Source organism: Heterodontus francisci, chromosome 8, assembly GCF_036365525.1.
Source record: "Heterodontus francisci isolate sHetFra1 chromosome 8, sHetFra1.hap1, whole genome shotgun sequence".
In the NCBI taxonomy this organism is placed as follows: Eukaryota; Metazoa; Chordata; class Chondrichthyes; order Heterodontiformes; family Heterodontidae; genus Heterodontus; species Heterodontus francisci.
This window is the reverse complement of record NC_090378.1, coordinates 11,166,964-11,188,424: the sequence shown is the minus strand read 5'-3', so window position 1 is coordinate 11,188,424 and position 21,461 is coordinate 11,166,964. Positions and strand designations below refer to the sequence as shown.

General features: G+C 42.2%; 1 protein-coding gene across 4 annotated transcripts in view; it reads left to right on the top strand.

The window, feature by feature from the left end:
• Positions 1-21,461, top strand: part of LOC137372648 (cAMP-dependent protein kinase catalytic subunit beta) — a 165,050-nt gene that overhangs the window by 130,332 nt on the left and 13,257 nt on the right. For all 4 annotated transcript variants that reach the window (XM_068036633.1, XM_068036635.1, XM_068036634.1 and 1 more), the window contains exons 3-6: positions 8,312-8,440; positions 14,138-14,236; positions 17,928-18,010; positions 18,949-19,075. In XM_068036633.1, the coding sequence (XP_067892734.1) occupies positions 8,312-8,440; positions 14,138-14,236; positions 17,928-18,010; positions 18,949-19,075 (438 nt within the window). The remainder of the gene's footprint in view (positions 1-8,311; positions 8,441-14,137; positions 14,237-17,927; positions 18,011-18,948; positions 19,076-21,461) is intronic.

Genomic DNA, 21,461 nt, shown 5'->3' with positions numbered 1-21,461 from the left:
TTTCCCCCAGCTAATTTTACTCTAGATTGTTCTTTGTCCTTTTCCATAAACAACCTAAATGTTATGATACAATGATCACTGTCCCCTAAATGTTCTCCTGATATTTGATCCATTTGGCCCACCTCATTCCCAAGAACCAGGTCTAGCAGTGCCTCTCCTCTCATTGGACTGTAAATATATTGCTATAAAAATAAGTTTTCTTGAACACACGCTAAGAACTCTTGCCCCTTTCTGCCTTTTACTACTATGCCAGTCTATATTTGGATAATTTGAGTCCCCCATTATAACTGCTCTATAATTCTTGCATCGCTCTGTAATTTCCTTGCAAACTTGTTCCTCTTCATCCTTTCCACTAGCTGGTAGCTTATAGACTACACTGAGCCATGTAATTGCACCTTTTTTGTTCTTAGCTCTAGCCAAATAGATTCCATCCTTGACCCGTCCTTGATAGAGGAGACTTTATTTGGCATCTGTACATGGTGCCTTCAATGCTGACATGCACAGAAATACTGAGAGGCAGAGACAGGGGACTTTATAATGGAGAATAAGGAAATGGCAGAGAAACTAAACAAATGCTTTGTGGCTGTCTTTAAAGAGGAAAATACAAAAAACCTTCCAGAAATACTAAAGAACCAAGAGACTAGTGAGAATGAGGAACTGAAAGAAATTAGTTTTAGTAAAAAAAAGTAGTACTGGAGAAATTAATGGGACTGAAATTTGATAAATCCGCTGGACCTGATGGTCTACATTCCAGAGTGTTGAAAGAGGTGGCTGTAGAATAGTGGATGCATTGGTGATCATCTTCCAAAATTCTATAGATTCTGGAATGGTTCCTAAAGATTGGAAGGTAGCAGGTGTAACACCACCATTTAAGAAAGGGGGGGGAGAGAGAGAAAATGAGGGACTACAGACCTGTTAGCCTGGCCGTCAGTAAACTACAGACCTGTTAGCCTGGCCGTCAGTAAACTACAGACCTGTTAGCCTGGCCGTCAGTAAACTACAGACCTGTTAGCCTGGCCGTCAGTAAACTACAGACCTGTTAGCCTGGCCGTCAGTAAACTACAGACCAGTTAGCCTGGCCGTCAGTAAACTACAGACCAGTTAGCCTGGCCGTCAGTAAACTACAGACCAGTTAGCCTGGCCGTCAGTAAACTACAGACCAGTTAGCCTGGCCGTCAGTAAACTACAGACCGGTTAGCCTGGCCGTCAGTAAACTACAGACCAGTTAGCCTGGCCGTCAGTAAACTACAGACCAGTTAGCCTGGCCGTCAGTAAACTACAGACCAGTTAGCCTGGCCGTCAGTAAACTACAGACCAGTTAGCCTGGCCGTCAGTAAACTACAGACCAGTTAGCCTGGCCGTCAGTAAACTACAGACCAGTTAGCCTGGCCGTCAGTAAACTACAGACCAGTTAGCCTGGCCGTCAGTAAACTACAGACCAGTTAGCCTGGCCGTCAGTAAACTACAGACCAGTTAGCCTGGCCGTCAGTAAACTACAGACCAGTTAGCCTGGCCGTCAGTAAACTACAGACCAGTTAGCCTGGCCGTCAGTAAACTACAGACCAGTTAGCCTGGCCGTCAGTAAACTACAGACCAGTTAGCCTGGCCGTCAGTAAACTACAGACCAGTTAGCCTGGCCGTCAGTAAACTACAGACCAGTTAGCCTGGCCGTCAGTAAACTACAGACCAGTTAGCCTGGCCGTCAGTAAACTACAGACCAGTTAGCCTGGCCGTCAGTAAACTACAGACCAGTTAGCCTGGCCGTCAGTAAACTACAGACCAGTTAGCCTGGCCGTCAGTAAACTACAGACCAGTTAGCCTGGCCGTCAGTAAACTACAGACCAGTTAGCCTGGCCGTCAGTAAACTACAGACCAGTTAGCCTGGCCGTCAGTAAACTACAGACCAGTTAGCCTGGCCGTCAGTAAACTACAGACCAGTTAGCCTGGCCGTCAGTAAACTACAGACCAGTTAGCCTGGCCGTCAGTAAACTACAGACCAGTTAGCCTGGCCGTCAGTAAACTACAGACCAGTTAGCCTGGCCGTCAGTAAACTACAGACCAGTTAGCCTGGCCGTCAGTAAACTACAGACCAGTTAGCCTGGCCGTCAGTAAACTACAGACCAGTTAGCCTGGCCGTCAGTAAACTACAGACCAGTTAGCCTGGCCGTCAGTAAACTACAGACCAGTTAGCCTGGCCGTCAGTAAACTACAGACCAGTTAGCCTGGCCGTCAGTAAACTACAGACCAGTTAGCCTGGCCGTCAGTAAACTACAGACCAGTTAGCCTGGCCGTCAGTAAACTACAGACCAGTTAGCCTGGCCGTCAGTAAACTACAGACCAGTTAGCCTGGCCGTCAGTAAACTACAGACCAGTTAGCCTGGCCGTCAGTAAACTACAGACCAGTTAGCCTGGCCGTCAGTAAACTACAGACCAGTTAGCCTGGCCGTCAGTAAACTACAGACCAGTTAGCCTGGCCGTCAGTAAACTACAGACCAGTTAGCCTGGCCGTCAGTAAACTACAGACCAGTTAGCCTGGCCGTCAGTAAACTACAGACCAGTTAGCCTGGCCGTCAGTAAACTACAGACCAGTTAGCCTGGCCGTCAGTAAACTACAGACCAGTTAGCCTGGCCGTCAGTAAACTACAGACCAGTTAGCCTGGCCGTCAGTAAACTACAGACCAGTTAGCCTGGCCGTCAGTAAACTACAGACCAGTTAGCCTGGCCGTCAGTAAACTACAGACCAGTTAGCCTGGCCGTCAGTAAACTACAGACCAGTTAGCCTGGCCGTCAGTAAACTACAGACCAGTTAGCCTGGCCGTCAGTAAACTACAGACCAGTTAGCCTGGCCGTCAGTAAACTACAGACCAGTTAGCCTGGCCGTCAGTAAACTACAGACCAGTTAGCCTGGCCGTCAGTAAACTACAGACCAGTTAGCCTGGCCGTCAGTAAACTACAGACCAGTTAGCCTGGCCGTCAGTAAACTACAGACCAGTTAGCCTGGCCGTCAGTAAACTACAGACCAGTTAGCCTGGCCGTCAGTAAACTACAGACCAGTTAGCCTGGCCGTCAGTAAACTACAGACCAGTTAGCCTGGCCGTCAGTAAACTACAGACCAGTTAGCCTGGCCGTCAGTAAACTACAGACCAGTTAGCCTGGCCGTCAGTAAACTACAGACCAGTTAGCCTGGCCGTCAGTAAACTACAGACCAGTTAGCCTGGCCGTCAGTAAACTACAGACCAGTTAGCCTGGCCGTCAGTAAACTACAGACCAGTTAGCCTGGCCGTCAGTAAACTACAGACCAGTTAGCCTGGCCGTCAGTAAACTACAGACCAGTTAGCCTGGCCGTCAGTAAACTACAGACCAGTTAGCCTGGCCGTCAGTAAACTACAGACCAGTTAGCCTGGCCGTCAGTAAACTACAGACCAGTTAGCCTGGCCGTCAGTAAACTACAGACCAGTTAGCCTGGCCGTCAGTAAACTACAGACCAGTTAGCCTGGCCGTCAGTAAACTACAGACCAGTTAGCCTGGCCGTCAGTAAACTACAGACCAGTTAGCCTGGCCGTCAGTAAACTACAGACCAGTTAGCCTGGCCGTCAGTAAACTACAGACCAGTTAGCCTGGCCGTCAGTAAACTACAGACCAGTTAGCCTGGCCGTCAGTAAACTACAGACCAGTTAGCCTGGCCGTCAGTAAACTACAGACCAGTTAGCCTGGCCGTCAGTAAACTACAGACCAGTTAGCCTGGCCGTCAGTAAACTACAGACCAGTTAGCCTGGCCGTCAGTAAACTACAGACCAGTTAGCCTGGCCGTCAGTAAACTACAGACCAGTTAGCCTGGCCGTCAGTAAACTACAGACCAGTTAGCCTGGCCGTCAGTAAACTACAGACCAGTTAGCCTGGCCGTCAGTAAACTACAGACCAGTTAGCCTGGCCGTCAGTAAACTACAGACCAGTTAGCCTGGCCGTCAGTAAACTACAGACCAGTTAGCCTGGCCGTCAGTAAACTACAGACCAGTTAGCCTGGCCGTCAGTAAACTACAGACCAGTTAGCCTGGCCGTCAGTAAACTACAGACCAGTTAGCCTGGCCGTCAGTAAACTACAGACCAGTTAGCCTGGCCGTCAGTAAACTACAGACCAGTTAGCCTGGCCGTCAGTAAACTACAGACCAGTTAGCCTGGCCGTCAGTAAACTACAGACCAGTTAGCCTGGCCGTCAGTAAACTACAGACCAGTTAGCCTGGCCGTCAGTAAACTACAGACCAGTTAGCCTGGCCGTCAGTAAACTACAGACCAGTTAGCCTGGCCGTCAGTAAACTACAGACCAGTTAGCCTGGCCGTCAGTAAACTACAGACCAGTTAGCCTGGCCGTCAGTAAACTACAGACCAGTTAGCCTGGCCGTCAGTAAACTACAGACCAGTTAGCCTGGCCGTCAGTAAACTACAGACCAGTTAGCCTGGCCGTCAGTAAACTACAGACCAGTTAGCCTGGCCGTCAGTAAACTACAGACCAGTTAGCCTGGCCGTCAGTAAACTACAGACCAGTTAGCCTGGCCGTCAGTAAACTACAGACCAGTTAGCCTGGCCGTCAGTAAACTACAGACCAGTTAGCCTGGCCGTCAGTAAACTACAGACCAGTTAGCCTGGCCGTCAGTAAACTACAGACCAGTTAGCCTGGCCGTCAGTAAACTACAGACCAGTTAGCCTGGCCGTCAGTAAACTACAGACCAGTTAGCCTGGCCGTCAGTAAACTACAGACCAGTTAGCCTGGCCGTCAGTAAACTACAGACCAGTTAGCCTGGCCGTCAGTAAACTACAGACCAGTTAGCCTGGCCGTCAGTAAACTACAGACCAGTTAGCCTGGCCGTCAGTAAACTACAGACCAGTTAGCCTGGCCGTCAGTAAACTACAGACCAGTTAGCCTGGCCGTCAGTAAACTACAGACCAGTTAGCCTGGCCGTCAGTAAACTACAGACCAGTTAGCCTGGCCGTCAGTAAACTACAGACCAGTTAGCCTGGCCGTCAGTAAACTACAGACCAGTTAGCCTGGCCGTCAGTAAACTACAGACCAGTTAGCCTGGCCGTCAGTAAACTACAGACCAGTTAGCCTGGCCGTCAGTAAACTACAGACCAGTTAGCCTGGCCGTCAGTAAACTACAGACCAGTTAGCCTGGCCGTCAGTAAACTACAGACCAGTTAGCCTGGCCGTCAGTAAACTACAGACCAGTTAGCCTGGCCGTCAGTAAACTACAGACCAGTTAGCCTGGCCGTCAGTAAACTACAGACCAGTTAGCCTGGCCGTCAGTAAACTACAGACCAGTTAGCCTGGCCGTCAGTAAACTACAGACCAGTTAGCCTGGCCGTCAGTAAACTACAGACCAGTTAGCCTGGCCGTCAGTAAACTACAGACCAGTTAGCCTGGCCGTCAGTAAACTACAGACCAGTTAGCCTGGCCGTCAGTAAACTACAGACCAGTTAGCCTGGCCGTCAGTAAACTACAGACCAGTTAGCCTGGCCGTCAGTAAACTACAGACCAGTTAGCCTGGCCGTCAGTAAACTACAGACCAGTTAGCCTGGCCGTCAGTAAACTACAGACCAGTTAGCCTGGCCGTCAGTAAACTACAGACCAGTTAGCCTGGCCGTCAGTAAACTACAGACCAGTTAGCCTGGCCGTCAGTAAACTACAGACCAGTTAGCCTGGCCGTCAGTAAACTACAGACCAGTTAGCCTGGCCGTCAGTAAACTACAGACCAGTTAGCCTGGCCGTCAGTAAACTACAGACCAGTTAGCCTGGCCGTCAGTAAACTACAGACCAGTTAGCCTGGCCGTCAGTAAACTACAGACCAGTTAGCCTGGCCGTCAGTAAACTACAGACCAGTTAGCCTGGCCGTCAGTAAACTACAGACCAGTTAGCCTGGCCGTCAGTAAACTACAGACCAGTTAGCCTGGCCGTCAGTAAACTAGGGAAACGCTAGAATCTATTATAAAGAATGTTATAACTGGACACTTAGAAAATAATGGTAGGATTGGGCAGCATCAACATGGATTTATGAAAGGGAAATAATGTTTGACAAACCTGTTGGAGTTTTTTGAGGAAGTAACTAGCAGAATAGATAAGGGGGAACTCGTGGATGTGGTGTATTTGGATTTTCAGAAGGCTTTCAATAAGGTCCCACATAGGTTAGTAAGCAAAATTAGAACACACGGGATTGGGGTTAATATACTGGTATAGATTGAGAATCCGTTAACTGACAGAAAACGGAGGAGGAATAAACAGGTGGATTTCCGGTTGGCAGGCTGTGACTAGTGGAGTACCGCAAGGATCAGTGCTTGGGCCCCAGCTATTCACAATCTATATCAATGATTTGGTTGTGGAGACCAAATGTAATATTTCCAAGTTTGCTGATGACACAAAACTAGATGGGAATGTGAGTTGTGAGAAGGATGCAAAGAGGCTTCAGGGGATTAAAACAGGCTAAGTGAGCAGGCAAGAACATGGCCGACGGAATATAATGTGGAAAAATGTGAAGCTTTTTTCCCACTTTGGTGGGAAAAACAGAAAAGCAGAGTATTTCTTAAATGGTGAGACATTGGAAAGTGTTGATTTCCAATGGGATCTGAGTGTAAAGCCTGGCTCGGGTATGAAATAAAAAACCCGACCCGACCCAAACCCGACACGTAGTCGGGTTTGGTCAGGTAGCCAGACTTTACTGCAGAGTGCGGAGTCTGGACTGCACGTTTTCCATCTTGACGTTCTGAATGTTCATTTGAAGATTACTTCCCGGAGCATGGCAGCACTGTCCATGTCCAACCCGAATGCTGGACCTGGAAGAGAGACCAAACCCGACGTGTCGTCGGGTCTGTTCGGATCGGGTAACCACGCTTTGCCTGGGTGTCCTTGTTCATAAGTCACTGAAAGCTAACATGCGGGTGCAGCAAGCAATTAAGAATGCAAATGGTATGTTGGCCTTTTCTGCACGAGGATTTGAGTACAGGAGTAAAGAAGTCTTGCTGCAACTGTATAGAGTCTTGGTGAGATCACACCTTGAGTATTGTGTACAGTTTTGGTCTCCTTACCTAAGAAAGGATATACTTGCCATAGAGGGAGTGGAATGAAGGTTCACCAGTCTTATCCCTGGGATTGCAGAATTGTTCTAGAAGGAGAAATTGAGGAGACTGGGCCTATATTCACTAGAGTTTAGAAGAATGAGAGGTGATCTCATTGAAGCATACAGAATTCTTACAGGGTTCAACAAGGTTGAGACAGGAAGGATGTTTCCTCTGGCTGGGGGATGTAGAACCAGGGAGCACATTCTCAGAATAAGCAGCAGGCCATTTAGGACTAAGATGAGGAGGGATCTCTTCACTCAGAGGGTGGTGAATCTTTGGAATTCTCTACCCCAGAGGGCAGTGGAGGCTGAGTCATTGAGTATGTTCAAGAAAGAGATCAATAGATTTCTAAATATTAAAGATATCAAGGGATATGGTGATAGTGCGGAACAGGCCCGAGGGGCCAAATGGTCTGCAACTCCTATTTCCTATGTTCCTATGGTCATAAAAGCATATGGCAAAGGCAGAGCTATCAAAGGGAGATGTTAATTTTCACATAGACTAGGAGATGCAACACAGCTTTGTTAGCCAAGGTGGTAGTGAGGGTGTTAAAACTGCCCTCCATACACCTGGGTTAGGGCGGAGAAAGTGTTCCTTTTTGTTGATGTGATCACTTTTGGAAATGTTTTGAATGCCATCTTGGAATTGTTTTAGATGCAGTGCAAGACTACTTTTCTGATTGTCCTGCTGTAGAGCAACCTAGAATCCAGGCCAAATTTGCTGGCATAACATGCATAGGTGCGAAATAAAATTCTGTCTCTTATTCATGAACACCACGTAAAGGCTAGATCAGATTCATCTGTAATGCCTTGCACAGTCAAATAACAAACTACTCAAAGAGTTGACATGTGAATAGCATGATTGGGGAAGGTACAGCAAAGGTTCATGCACCTTGGAAATTGTACTCCAGCATAGGAATGAAATGGCTTCATGAGGGAGAGGGGCTTGTGATGAAAATTAGGGAGAAGAAAACATCAGGGGAAAAGTTGTGCTTTAGCTTCGGGGGAATGTGTCTTTTCTATCTCTCACCTCCCCCCCCCCCCCCTCCCACCCCCCAAACGCACCTCTAGAGGGTAAACAAAGGAATTATCCAGTGAAATCTGCAGGTAGGACTCAGGCAGAGCTGCGTGGATGTGGAAGGGCAATTATAGTATTGAGCAAGTACAACACTGAAAGAAAGTAAAATTATTCTATATCTTTTCAGAACACTGCAGGACTAGATGATTTTGAAAGGCAAAAAACACTTGGAACGGGTTCTTTTGGAAGAGTTATGTTGGTGAAACATAAAGGCACAGAACAGTACTATGCCATGAAGATACTGGATAAACAGAAAGTAAGTATGCTACCCATGTTAGATAATGGAGGGAGAGATGCAGAAGTAGATTGAGGCTCTTTTTTGCAAAGCTAGTCACCAATTCTGAACACCTCCATACCAAAATTTTTTTTTTTGTTGGACTCAGTGACGTCGTGGTAATGTCACTGAACTAGTAATCCAGAGGCCCAGGCTAATGCCTTGGTGACACAGATTCAAATCCCACCACGGCAGCTGGTGGAATTTAAATTCAGTTAATAAATTCAGTTAATAAAAATCTGGAATTTAAAGCTAGTCTCAGTAATGGTGCCATGCAACTATCATTGATTGTCATAAAAACCCATCTGGTTCACTACTGTCCTTTAGAGAAGGAAATCTGCCGTCCTTATCTGGTCTGGCCTACATGTGACTCCAGACCCACAGCAATGTGGTTGACTCAACTGCCCTCTGAAATGGCCTAGTAAGTCACTCAATTGTCAAAGGCAATTAAGGACGAATAACAAATGCTGGCCTTTCCAGCTACGCCCACATCACATGAGCAAATTTAAAAAAATCTGTTTGTGTCAATTTTGGTAACAGTATGATAGCTATGCTGTGCTTTCTGATGTACTGAACAGTGCCTATCCTTTTGGAATTATAGGCAACTAACGCTTGTAAGTATCTTCTCCATTGCAAGGTGGTTTGATTTTCACAGAGGAGATATGCTACTGATTAATGCAGAGGTGCCGTTTGTGCATTCTGGCTTTTGGCCTTTTGCCTACTTAACTACAGAGAGATGCTGTAAAGGTCAGCTTGCGATGCGTCAGAAATACAGCAAAGCTTCAAAGAACATTTCCTTTTAAAGTTTGAACCAGCACAACTGCCGAGTGTGTGGTTTAACAATATCAAACCATTCACTGCGCTTTTGAATTAGCTTTGCAAATCGATACAGTTTGAATTCTTTGCAAATAAAATATATGGCTTGTTTCAAGAAGCAGTTCTCTTTCTATATGAAAAAAATAATGCCTACGTGTCCCAATATTGTAGGATTCATCCCACAATATCAGCAGGGTGGACTCCAATGCACCAGAACAACCTCAAAATATGCATATGGAGTTCAAATTACAAGCTACAACCTCACTGGCTAATATTGCCCCCTACTCCCATCCCTCCCCCAACTCCAGAACCAAATAGCTGGAAAGCTGAAAGCAAGCCAGTGAACAGAAAACCAGTCTTACCCTATATGAGAGCACCAAGTTTTACACCCTCTGAAGGCAGCAGTGCTTCCTCACATTGGGGCTGGAAACAATACTGAGCCTGTTCCTTGGATAAAACCATCTTCACTATAATTCATTGCAATTATTGAACGCACTTGATTTTTATGAGTTTGGCATGTTCAGAATATTTCGTGTTTTGCAGGGAAAAGACATTTGCGATATGTAAATCTGTGGCTTGTCTTTGTATGGTTCCAGCTGAAAAAATGTCTAACAAACATGATATTGCATGTAGAAATCAGCCATGTTTGGAATAGATTTAGCATTTTCAAAATATTAAGGTAATTGCCAGAACCACGGCAGAATTAGGAGCCTCATTTTCCCTGCAAATATCTCTTTCAGACGCTGTTAACTATTTTGTTGCATGTTTTGGTGTGATTTAGATCAGTAACTTTCAATTAGACAAAAGCTGAATGTCAGACCAAAGCACACAGGGCAGATTAGAATTTAACATTCTAAGATCAAATTGTGCAAATTTATAATCAAAAATGTAAAAAAAAATCCAGGTCACAGGAGTATTTACACAAGGAATTTCGGAAAGGCGTATCCCATTTTCATAGAATCATCGAAATTTACAGCGCGGAAGGAGGCCATTCAGTGCGAAACACTATGGATTGGCCAACAAGGAGCCATCCAACCTAATACTGCTTTCTGACTCTTAGTCCATCGGCTTGTAGGTTACAACACTTCAAGTACATCTCCAAGTACTTTTTAAATGTTCTGAGGGTTTCTACCTCTACCTCCCTTTCAGGCAGTGACTTCCAGATCCCCACCACCCTCTGGGTGAAAATATTTCCCCTCAAATCCCCTTTAAACCTCCCAACTCTTCACCTAAATCTATGACCCGGGTTATAGACCCCTCAACCAAGGGGGTTAGGGCCTTCCTATCCACTCTATCCAGATCTCATAATTTTATACACTTCAGTTTGGTCTTCCCTCAGCTGTCTCTGTTCCAAAGAAAACAATGCTAGCCTATCCAATCTTTCCTCATAACCAAGATTTTCCAGTCCAGGCAACATTCTTGTAATTCTCCTCTGTACCCTCTCCAGTACAATCAGATCTTTCCAATGGTGACCAGAACTGCGCAGAGTATTCCAGCTGTAACCTAACTAGTGTTTTATACAGTTCCACCATAACTTCCCAGCTCTTGCATTCTGTGTCTCGGCTAATAAAGGCAAGTATCCCATATGCCTTCTTGAGCATGTTATCTACCTGTCTGGCCACTTTCAGGAAGCTGTGGACATACACTCTAAGGGTCAAATGCACTACCTTTCACTTCTCTAGAATGAACTCCATTTGCCACTGTTCCACCCACCTGATGAGTCATTGTAAGCTTCCTGTCTACAGCTTTCTTTTTCACTATCAACCACACGGCTAATTTTTGTATCATCTGCAAACTTCTTAATGATACCCCCTACATTTAATTCCAAATCATTGATATGTATAGCACAAAAGGCAAGGGACATAGTACTGAGTCCTGCGGAACCCCTCTTTGTCACAAAAACGCCTTCCAATCGCAAAAATACCAATTGACCATTACTCTTTGCTTCCTACCTCCAAGCCAATTTTGGATCCAACTTGCCACTTTGCTTTGGATCCCATGGGCTTTTACTTGCATGAGTAGTCTGCCATATGGTTGGGATCTTATCAAAAGCCTTGCTAAAATCCATATAGACTACATCAAATGCACTACCCTCATCAACCCTCCTTGTTACCTCAAAAAATTCAATCATGTTAGGCAGGACCTTCCCTTAAGAAATCAATGCTGACTGTCTTTGATTTAACTAGATTTATCCTGTCCCTGCAGAATTATTTCAATAATTTTTCCACTACTGAGGTTAAGCTGACTGCCCTGTAATTACTTGGTCTATCTCTTTCTCCCTTTTTAAACAATGGTACAATGTTAGATGTCCACTAGTCCTCTGACACCATGCCTGTAGGCAGAGAGGATTGGAAAATGATGGTCAGAGCCTCCGCTATTCCTTATCTTGGCTTTCCTTAACAGCCTAGGATATAGTTCGTCTGGGCTTGGGGACTTTATACACTTTCAAAGACATTAAACCCCTTAATACTTCCTCAGTCACTGTCAATTTTGTCTAATATTTCACATACTTCCTCCTTGATTGCAATGTCTGTATTGTCTATCTTTTGTGAAAACTGAGGCAAAGTATTCATTATGAACCATACCAACGTCCCCTACCTCCAAACACAGGTTACCCTTTATGGTCCCTAATAGGACCTACTCTTTCTTGACTTATCCTCTTGCTCTCAATGTATTTATAAAAAATCTTCATGTTTTACTTACCAATTTTTTTTATGCCTTGTCTTTGCTTTCTTAATTTCCTTTTAAATTTTGCCCCTGCACTTTTTATATTCCTAGGTTTTCTGCAGTAATGAGCCCTCAGTATCTGTCATATGGTTCCGTTTTTTCTTTATCCTCTCCTTTAAGCCCCTTAACATAGAGGGCTTTGGATTATTTAGTCCAACCCTTTTTCTTTTAAGTGAACATACTTGCTCTGAACTATCACTTTGCATACATTATAGGGCATTTACAACTTTTAATTACAAACGGACACAGTGGCAGCAGAACCTTGGACTAAATCTCTAGTTATAATTCATATGTAGGAGTGGGCACTTTCTTAGAGGTGAGCTTAAGAGTGGAGAAATGAAAAAGAATCATGTCACAGTTTTCAGTAAAGCGTAATGGTGGGTGTGTATAATTTTCCTACTGAGAAACACTGAGCAGTGCATTTATATATTTCTGTCCTTCAAAACTTGGATTATGTCTGGAAAAGGTATTTTCAGTTATGCGTTACTAAAATGACACATTTCTGGATGTAAGCCTTCCACTTTGACGGGAACAATTTGAGGTGATAGATTAAGAGGAATGTACAATGATTATATTGGCGCATTAAAATGCATTGGCTCAAGTACAACTATTTTCCTAAAGTATGCCAGCATAAATGTGCTAAATAAGCCTAACACCAACAACAAAATTGGGTGGGGTGGGGTGGGGGGGTGGTTGAGGCTGAGGGGGAGTCCTTGGGCTAAGTGGTTCACTTCACACAATGGAAGACCAAATATTTTCACATTAATTGAGAGGAATACAACTTACTTTCTTATAAGTAGGTTTGTTTTTAAATACTGCAGGGGTTAAATTGGAACAATATGTCTGAACAAAATAAAAAATAATCTTGCTAGCGTTATCTCTGCCCTGTCCTGTTGTCAGTGGCATGATCAGCACTAGGTAGCTTTCTAAACACTCAGGCAGGAAAGGAAAGTAGAGCCACTTTGTGGGGGTCTGCTGTAGAGCAAGCCAACTGCTGACTGCTCTTTTTACTACAGTTTGTAGCTGGGCTAAAAGTGGAATTCTTGAATTTTATGTTGCTTGTATAACTTTTCCAAGGGGTTGGCTTATTATAAATATATTGAACTTATGTAGTGTTAATTTTCCTCAATGTCCAGAAGGTGCTTACATGTGCTGGGGTGTTGTGTTAATCAATGTTAACCCTTTGGTGCTCCTCCAAAGTTGCTATTTTCACATGCATGATTAGTATGCAAGGGTTATCATAGCCACCGCCAGTCCCATCCCCACACTTGCACTTCCCAGCAAGAGTTGTTGGAATGGGGCACTGCCTAATATCCCCCACCCCTAAAATCGATGGGCACTGAGACTGTCTAACACTTTGTCGCTTTGGTGGAGATCAGCTAACATAGGTCTTCAAAAAAAAAAAAAATTCTAATAGTAAATGCTGTGTGCACATTGTCCATCTGGTATTTAAGTAAATGTTTGTCTACTTAACATTCTCATTCATTTCTTGTTTTTTTTTTTATTGAGGAACTTAGGTGAAATGTGAAAGGCCAGGGCCCATAGTGCAGGACACTATGCAGGACCAATGTTGAAAAAAGTAGTAGAGAAGACGAGATAAGTCGCCATGCAGTGGTTAGGTGATGCCAGGATCACGTTTTAAAAAGCCTGTAGATTATAGAAGGAAGGGAAGACTGAGGTAAGGAGTTGCATAGTTTTGAGATCCTGTGAAAGAGTGAGCTAGAGTAGGAGATAGTGTGATGAGTCTTGTTTTCAACATTATTATGCCTTATCCTGTACAGCAGTGCAGCAGAGAACAGTAGAAGGAAAGAAGAAAGCAATGAAGTAATGTGTGGAGTTAAACTTTACCACATTTTCATTATCTGTTGATACTAATTTGATCCAAATTGGAATTCCTTAGACAAGACTCATTTCTCTTCTCCCACCCCTGAAGGAGGGGGCCAAATCAAATTTAAAGCAGATTCTTGTTTGAAAGTGACTGTTGAGTTGAGATTCATTGGTTATCCAGCATTTGATTTGGTGCTTAAATCGTTGAGACTTAACCATGTCGCTTCAATGAAGTAAAAGGCTGTTGCACAAATTAAAATGGTAATCCCTTCAACAAGCATGTTGTTAAATAATGTCATTTTTCTTTAGGTTGTCAAACTGAAGCAAATAGAACACACGCTCAATGAGAAGAGAATATTGCAGGCTGTTAATTTCCCATTTCTGGTGAAATTGGAGTATTCCTTCAAGGTAAATATTCATGTCAGACTTTGGAAGAACAGGAATTCAGAAGCAAAATACAGTAGATGCTGGAAATCTGAAATAAAAACAAACTGCTTTGTTTGACCTAAGTAGGTCAAATGGGGGAGGGTGGTAAAAGAACAAAAGGGAAGGTCTGAAAGGGCAGATGATGGGGGTCATTAAATGACCAAAAATGCTGGTGAGATAGAGCCAAAGGGAGTTGTAATGGTATATGTTACAAATGTAATAGGTTTTAAGTAGGTTAAGAAGTCTCTTGTTCCGTTATTACTCCTTTTGGTTCTGCCCCACCAACTCTTTGGTCATTTAATGTCTCCCATCTTCCACCCTATCTCAAATCTTCCCTTTTGTTGTTTTTCCACCCTCCCCCATTTGACCAACTGCTACATTTCTAACATTTCCTAATTCTGATGAAGGGTCATCAACCTGAAACATTAACTCTGTTTCTCTCTCCACAGATGCTGCCAGACCTGCTGAGTATTTCCAGCATGTTCTGTTTTAATTTTGGAAGGACAGTGTTGTACATCTACCCTCATTTTGTTTCCATTTATGTGAAAATGCTTTTAATTCCTTTGTGTTGATCAGCCACTTGCTCAGCTGGGAGAATTGTAAAATCTATAATTTGCTGAAAGGGGCTAAATATGATTGTTCTTTGGAACGATGCTGCACATACTGAGTGTTTTCTCACCAGTTGCCAGGTGGTAAAATGAAGAAACTACGTTTAGTTGCTGCTGTAGAGCTGTAAATTTGTAATCAGTTGTGTAAAACCTGTTTTTAAGTGCTACAGGGTGGAGGGTGGCGTGAGATGAGAAGGTCATGGACCTTTTATGTTTTTTATTATCGGAACTTGATACATTTCTGATGAGGTGTCTAAAAACCTATAATGTATTGATGTAATTTGTAGACTTCAGTACAGTGTGTTTGTAAGCTATTAACAAATGTGTTGCCATGATTGATAATTCATTAGGGCTTAACAGTCAAGCCAATTGATTTAATTACATGTTGACTCCCCTCTATTGCTAAATCTGACTTACATTTCATTACTGCTTATGACCACATGCTTATGACCATAAATATTTACCAATCCTTTCATTAACCTTTAATCAGTTGCCTACAGGATATTAACTAAAGCTGCATTATTAATCTCCTCTCAGGCACAGCTCACTTCTTTAATGTTTTGAAGTGTGCTTTGATTACGGCAAAGTATAAATGAAACCGAATAAAGGTATAGCATTCAAAATGAATTGCTGTATGGCACATTCCGCAAATGATCACCTTGCAAACTGAAAGCATGTTAATTTAAATGGAAGTAAAGGGCATTGTTCACTCTACAGAAGACATGACATGACTTGCCCAGTTGGATTTTAATGGTACAGCAAGGTGTGTTTTGTGTAATAAGTAGCAACATTTATAATTTTCTTTATTCCGGTCATCCTGCACACAGTTCTTGATACCAGCATTGGCAGGTAGGTTTTTTTGATGGAGAAAGGCTGTGATGGTGCAGTGCCCCAATGGCAATGCTATGATGACATTGGATATGTTGCCACTGTGACCCTTCTCATTATTGTGCAGTGCAAGAGAAATAACCCACCTGCAAAAGGGCAATTTACCTTTTCCTCATTTCAGTAAAATGAGTGCTATACTCATGTCGTGTGGTCCCTCAAAGTTTTCACTCCAGTTACTTTCAGCACTTAATTTGTTTCTTCAGTAATGCTATATAGATTGTGTGTAGTTTTCATTTGTTGGTCCACAATATTCAAATTCATCTCCTGTGGCAGATTTTTAACGTGGTTGACTCTGTTGATTTGCCTCAGGTAGCTTAAGATTACAATAAATGTATTTGCACCTTTATAGCCATTATCATTTCCTTATGATGCCCATCATTGAAAAATATATCTGCCCAGAACCAAAGGATGCAGATGTTTTTCTTTAAAAAGTAACAGACGGAGGTCCGTCTTTTCTGACCTAGACTGGCTCCACCGGCAACCATCCAGATGTGCAATTGGCACCAAATGGTCTCATACTAAATATTTCAATATTCGCCACACTTCATGAAGCATCTGGAGGCTTTGAAGACTATAAGGACTCCTAATATGCTCCTAGCAGCATCTGCAATCCACATTCTCCCTAGTGTGTCAGGCCAGTACCAGTTAGGTTGGATGAGATTTAACCTGGAGACACCCTAAGTTGCTGACTGGTGCCAAGTCTTTCCTCCTTCATGTCGATCGGGATTGGTCTGTCAATTCCCAGTTTCTCATCAGTACCAGTGAGGATGCACCGAAAACCCTCCAGTGGTAAAGCTCCTTGCTAGGTGTGGTGACATCTCCCACTGTGCTGTAAATGGGTGTCAATGAAATCCATGGTTACTTCAAAGAAATTTTAGTCAATTCAGGGTCTGGCTTGAGACCTTTGTCTCCTTAGATTCAAAATCTCTTCAAGACATCATTTCTGGACAAGCTTGGTATCAACAATTTTCATAACATGCCCAATATCTCCTCCATATCATATATGAAGTAATAGGAAGAACCAAATAGGCTGACTTCTACTAATGGATCAGTGTTGATGACATCCTTGTACAGTGCATAAACATTTTCCCCGCAATTGATGTTAGGCCGTCTGATCTATAATTCACAGTCCCATGGATTTTTTAAACATCAGGATCATTTTTGCTTTTGCTTTTGATTTATGGACCACCTAAAATTATTGGCCCAGCAGCTTGCTTGTTTCCTTACTGTTCCTTAATGAATCCACAGTTTATCCTGTTTTAGTCAAATTTTCTATTGGCATTTAATTCTAAGAATCTAGCTGTGTATTTTCTTCAGATATCTTTGTTGCTGTTTACAATACATCATCTGTCATCCAGTCCTCGCGACTTGTTCTCCTATCATCTTTAAATATATATTTTGACCTGGTTATTTTTGACTGTCTCTTCCAATTATTGTGGAATAACTGCTGTATAACTGAATAAGTCCTGCTATATTTTCCTTTCACCAAGAGATGCGTATTTTCCACACACCTTAAGATGTTAACTTATTTTGTCTAGTTTTCTTCCCTGCTTAATCTTCTGCTGGACCTCTTGTCATTAGCTGTCCAGTTAATTGTTCTAAAGGCTTCCACAAACTTAATTAATATTGAGCTTTAATTTCACTTTGAACTGCTTGATGACGGTTGTTCAAGTGTTGACACACTTCCTGGTTACTAATTGTTTCTGATGGGCTACTTACTACTAACGCTAATCTAGTCACCTGTACTATTCTGCTTCACTCTCATGAAGAGGGTGCTGATCATATCATTAAATTATTCATAAGTTTACCTCACCTGAAATGGTTCAGACCTTCATCATGTCTAATTGCCTTGCTTAACCTTAGTAAGAGATCATAGCATATCATAGAAGAATAATATCCCTTTCCACAATGTGTAATCCTTTTAAAACAAATCATTATTGAGGTTGATTTAGTACACTGCTGAAATAACTCACCCTGAGCTTAATGGGTGTGTCTGCTTTATTTAACGCAAGCTGTGGTATAAGCAAACTCCTATAATCCATGTCCTATTATAGACATCAAAGAATGTTTACATAAAATATTCTTGTGATATTTGCTACTTAAGAGGTGGAAATAGTTGGCTTTTGATCATGTCTACTATCTACTTTATAAGATAACTTTCTTCGTCTGTGTTTTAGGACAACTCTAATTTATATATGGTAATGGAGTATGTGCCAGGTGGTGAAATGTTTTCACATCTTAGAAGAATCGGAAGGTTCAGGTAAGGTTTAGATCATGTAACCCGATGGATGAACTTAAAAATGGGCCCAAAATATGTTTTTAAAGTCATAAGACTAATTATTCTTTTGTTCACCCCCTGCCACCAGTGTTCCTCAGGCCAGCTAACCTCACTGGAAAGTTTCCTCCGGACACCATTCCTTGTAAATGGAGGGCTAAATCATCCCATTATATGACCTAGTACATTACATATATGACGTTCCTTTTCCAGTCACACCTGTTTTTTTTTTTCTTCTTTAGTCTCTGCAGCAACCCACAAATTTGCAATCTCTCTACATCTCACTTTATTCTGTTCCAAATTATATTAAATTTTTAATATGTTAATTTATGTATTTTGATTGCCAAGATTTCCAATCCCTGCCTTTTCCAGCATCTTCTGTGTCCCCTCCTGAATGCATCGACTGTTTGAAAAGGAAAAAATTGCAGGGATTTGGGGAAAGAGCGAGGGAGTGAGACTAATTGGATAGCTCTTTCAAAGAGCTGACATAGGCATGATCGGCTGAATGGCCTCCCTCTGCAGTAAGATTCAGTGATTTCCCTTGCTAATCCTTTAATATCAAGGCCAACTATAATATCTCCAGTGTATTTGTAACTTGTTCACTTGATCTAGCTGAGACCAAGACCACCTTAATGCTGCATGACAAAATGAATTTACCCACTAAGTCGCCAGGGAAGAGAGGTTCAAGTTTGAATTATTTCAACAATGTTTGGACTCTTAATTGTGTAATTGTTATAAGGTGGGTGCTTAAACTGAGGCATTTTCAACAATACAATAAATGACTGCGAGTGCTTTGATCTTCATGTAAGTAATTAGTATAGTATTGTACAGCATTTTTTGGTATTGGACTACTAATTGAATTATTAGGTTTATCTGTTAATCACTGAAAATTATAACTTAAGCTAAGTGATCTTCCTTTACAGTGAACCTCACGCACGGTTTTATGCAGCTCAGATAGTCCTGACCTTTGAGTACCTCCATTCACTAGACCTCATCTACAGAGACCTGAAGCCTGAAAACCTTTTAATTGACCAACAAGGGTATATCCAGGTATGGCACTTGTAGTGAGGAATAATTTCTGAAATTCTTGTAATTTATGTAAAGGTCAATCTGCAAACTCTCAGAATTATCTTATATAATCGCATTAACACATTTTAAAAATTAGGGAAAGAAATTTGTGTTCAGGTTTTCCATTTAGTATCTACTGTACTTGCAACTCATTTTTCTTTAGTTTTCTTTTTGAAAAGCTAATTAATGTATTTCATTGCAGTGTGAGCCCAACCAGCCACAAGTCACTAGAGCAGCCTCTGAATTACCCTCCTTCCAATCTCCTAAAGAAAAGAGCTTTTAGTGAAACTGTCTTTGCACCGTTTGTTAAATCGATTCAGTTGGGAATGTGTGAAAGCTCTGTTATAATATCTGCTAACTCTAAAGTAAAATCGCAACTCTGACTTGAGAGCTGAACTGTGGCCTCTTGATTTAAAACATTTTGTAATAACATTGATAAATTCCCAGAGGCATTGACCATTATCAGTTGATGAATACAATCTTTTTGTGGTGGAGTTGGGAGAGAAACTACATCTACATAGTTGCATGCAACTGTTTACAGATTTCAATTGTAAATGTTACTTTAAAAAGCTTCAAAGTTAAACATTAACATAAAAGGGTGACCAGAAGTTTTGACAGGTACACACTGGCGCAAGATTTTTATATGTTTGTCTGTCTATATAGATGATTTCCACAAATTTGTGGGAAGGTAACATATTTCACGAAATAAAAACAAGAAATGCTGGTAATACTCAGGTCTGGCAGCATCTATGGAGAGAGAAGCAGAGTTAACGTTTCAGGTCAGTGACCCTTAATCAGAACTGACAACTATTATAAATGTAAAAGGTTTTAAGCAAGTAAAGCGGGGGTGGGGAAAGAGATAACAAAAGAGGTGTTGATAGGTGAAGGTCACAGAGAATAACTGACCAGAACGTCATGGAGCAAAGGCAAATGGTATATTAATGGTGTGCTGAAAGACAAAGCGTTAGTGCAGAGAGGGTGGTTAATTGACAGAAAGATTGGGGCCAGGGCTGTTCATTTTTCTGTCAATTAACACCCTCTCTCCACTAACGCTTTGTCTTTCAGCACACCATTAATATACCATTTGCCTTTGCTCCATGACGTTCTGGTCAGTTATTCTCTGTGACCTTCACCTATCAACACCTCTTTTGTTATCTCTTTCCCCACCCCCGCTTTACTTGCTTAAAACCTTTTACATTTATAATAGTTGTCAGTTCTGATTAAGGGTCACTGACCTGAAACGTTAACTCTGCTTCTCTCTCCATAGATGCTGCCAGACCTGCTGAGTATTTCCAGCCTTTCTTGTTTTTATTTCAGATTTCCAGCATATGCAGTATTTTGCTTTTAACATATTTCACGACATGGAAATAAATTTGTCTAGTTAAATTGGAAAATTACTTTGTCAATTTTTAGAGTTAAGGTTAATGTGCAATTACTTTGCATCTTTTATTGCTGAATAACACCACGCTATATTACAATATTTAGTTACCGGTTTTTGGGGTTTTACAATATTGATGTATTGATATCATAGGTATGAATTAGGACTGTGGCTGTTGTCCTTGAGATAACTACTAATTGCACCAATTACTTAAGCCATGAAGTAAAACTGTAGTCAGCCTGATTGTGTTCTTTTGTGATATGCTGTGCATAGCAAAATCAAGTCTATAAGTCTCAACTTCAGACAGATTTTTATGACATGTCTTTCAAGGAACATGATTTGTGCGCCAACCTATTTCTCCTGTCCTTTGCGCCTTTCCTTTCCTGAATGAACTGGCTCATGCTAGGGTACAATTCCAGGCTTTTTTACCAATGTTTTGGGGATCTTATTCCTCGTTCATTTCCATTCTTCTGTGACATGCATGAGTACAATAGCCTAGAGATTCTGGTACTGGATTAGCAATCCACAGATTGAGAGTTTAGATCCCACCATGGCTAGCTGGGAAATTGAATTCAGTAAACATCTAGAGCCCCATGGATGTCAAGGAGCTTACAGGGTAAGATAAGGCAGAAAAGGAAAGCTTATGTCTGACATCGAGAACTCAATACTACAGAAAGCCAAGAGGAGTATAGGAAGTGGAGGGGTGAAATCAAAAAGGAAATTAGGAAAGTAAAACGAAGGCATGAAAAAATATTGGCAAGTAAAATCAAGGTGAACCCAAAGATGTTTTATAATACATTAAGAGTAAGAGGGTAACTAAGGAGCGAGTAGGGCCCATAAAAGACCAGAAAGGTAACCTGTGTGTAGGGGCAGAAGATGTTGGTATTGTTCTTAATGAATACTTTGCGTCTGTCTTCACACTCCTCCTCCTTAACTACACTATCTGCATCGTCCCCCTCTTTTGTGAAGTGTTGGATGTGATAAACCTAA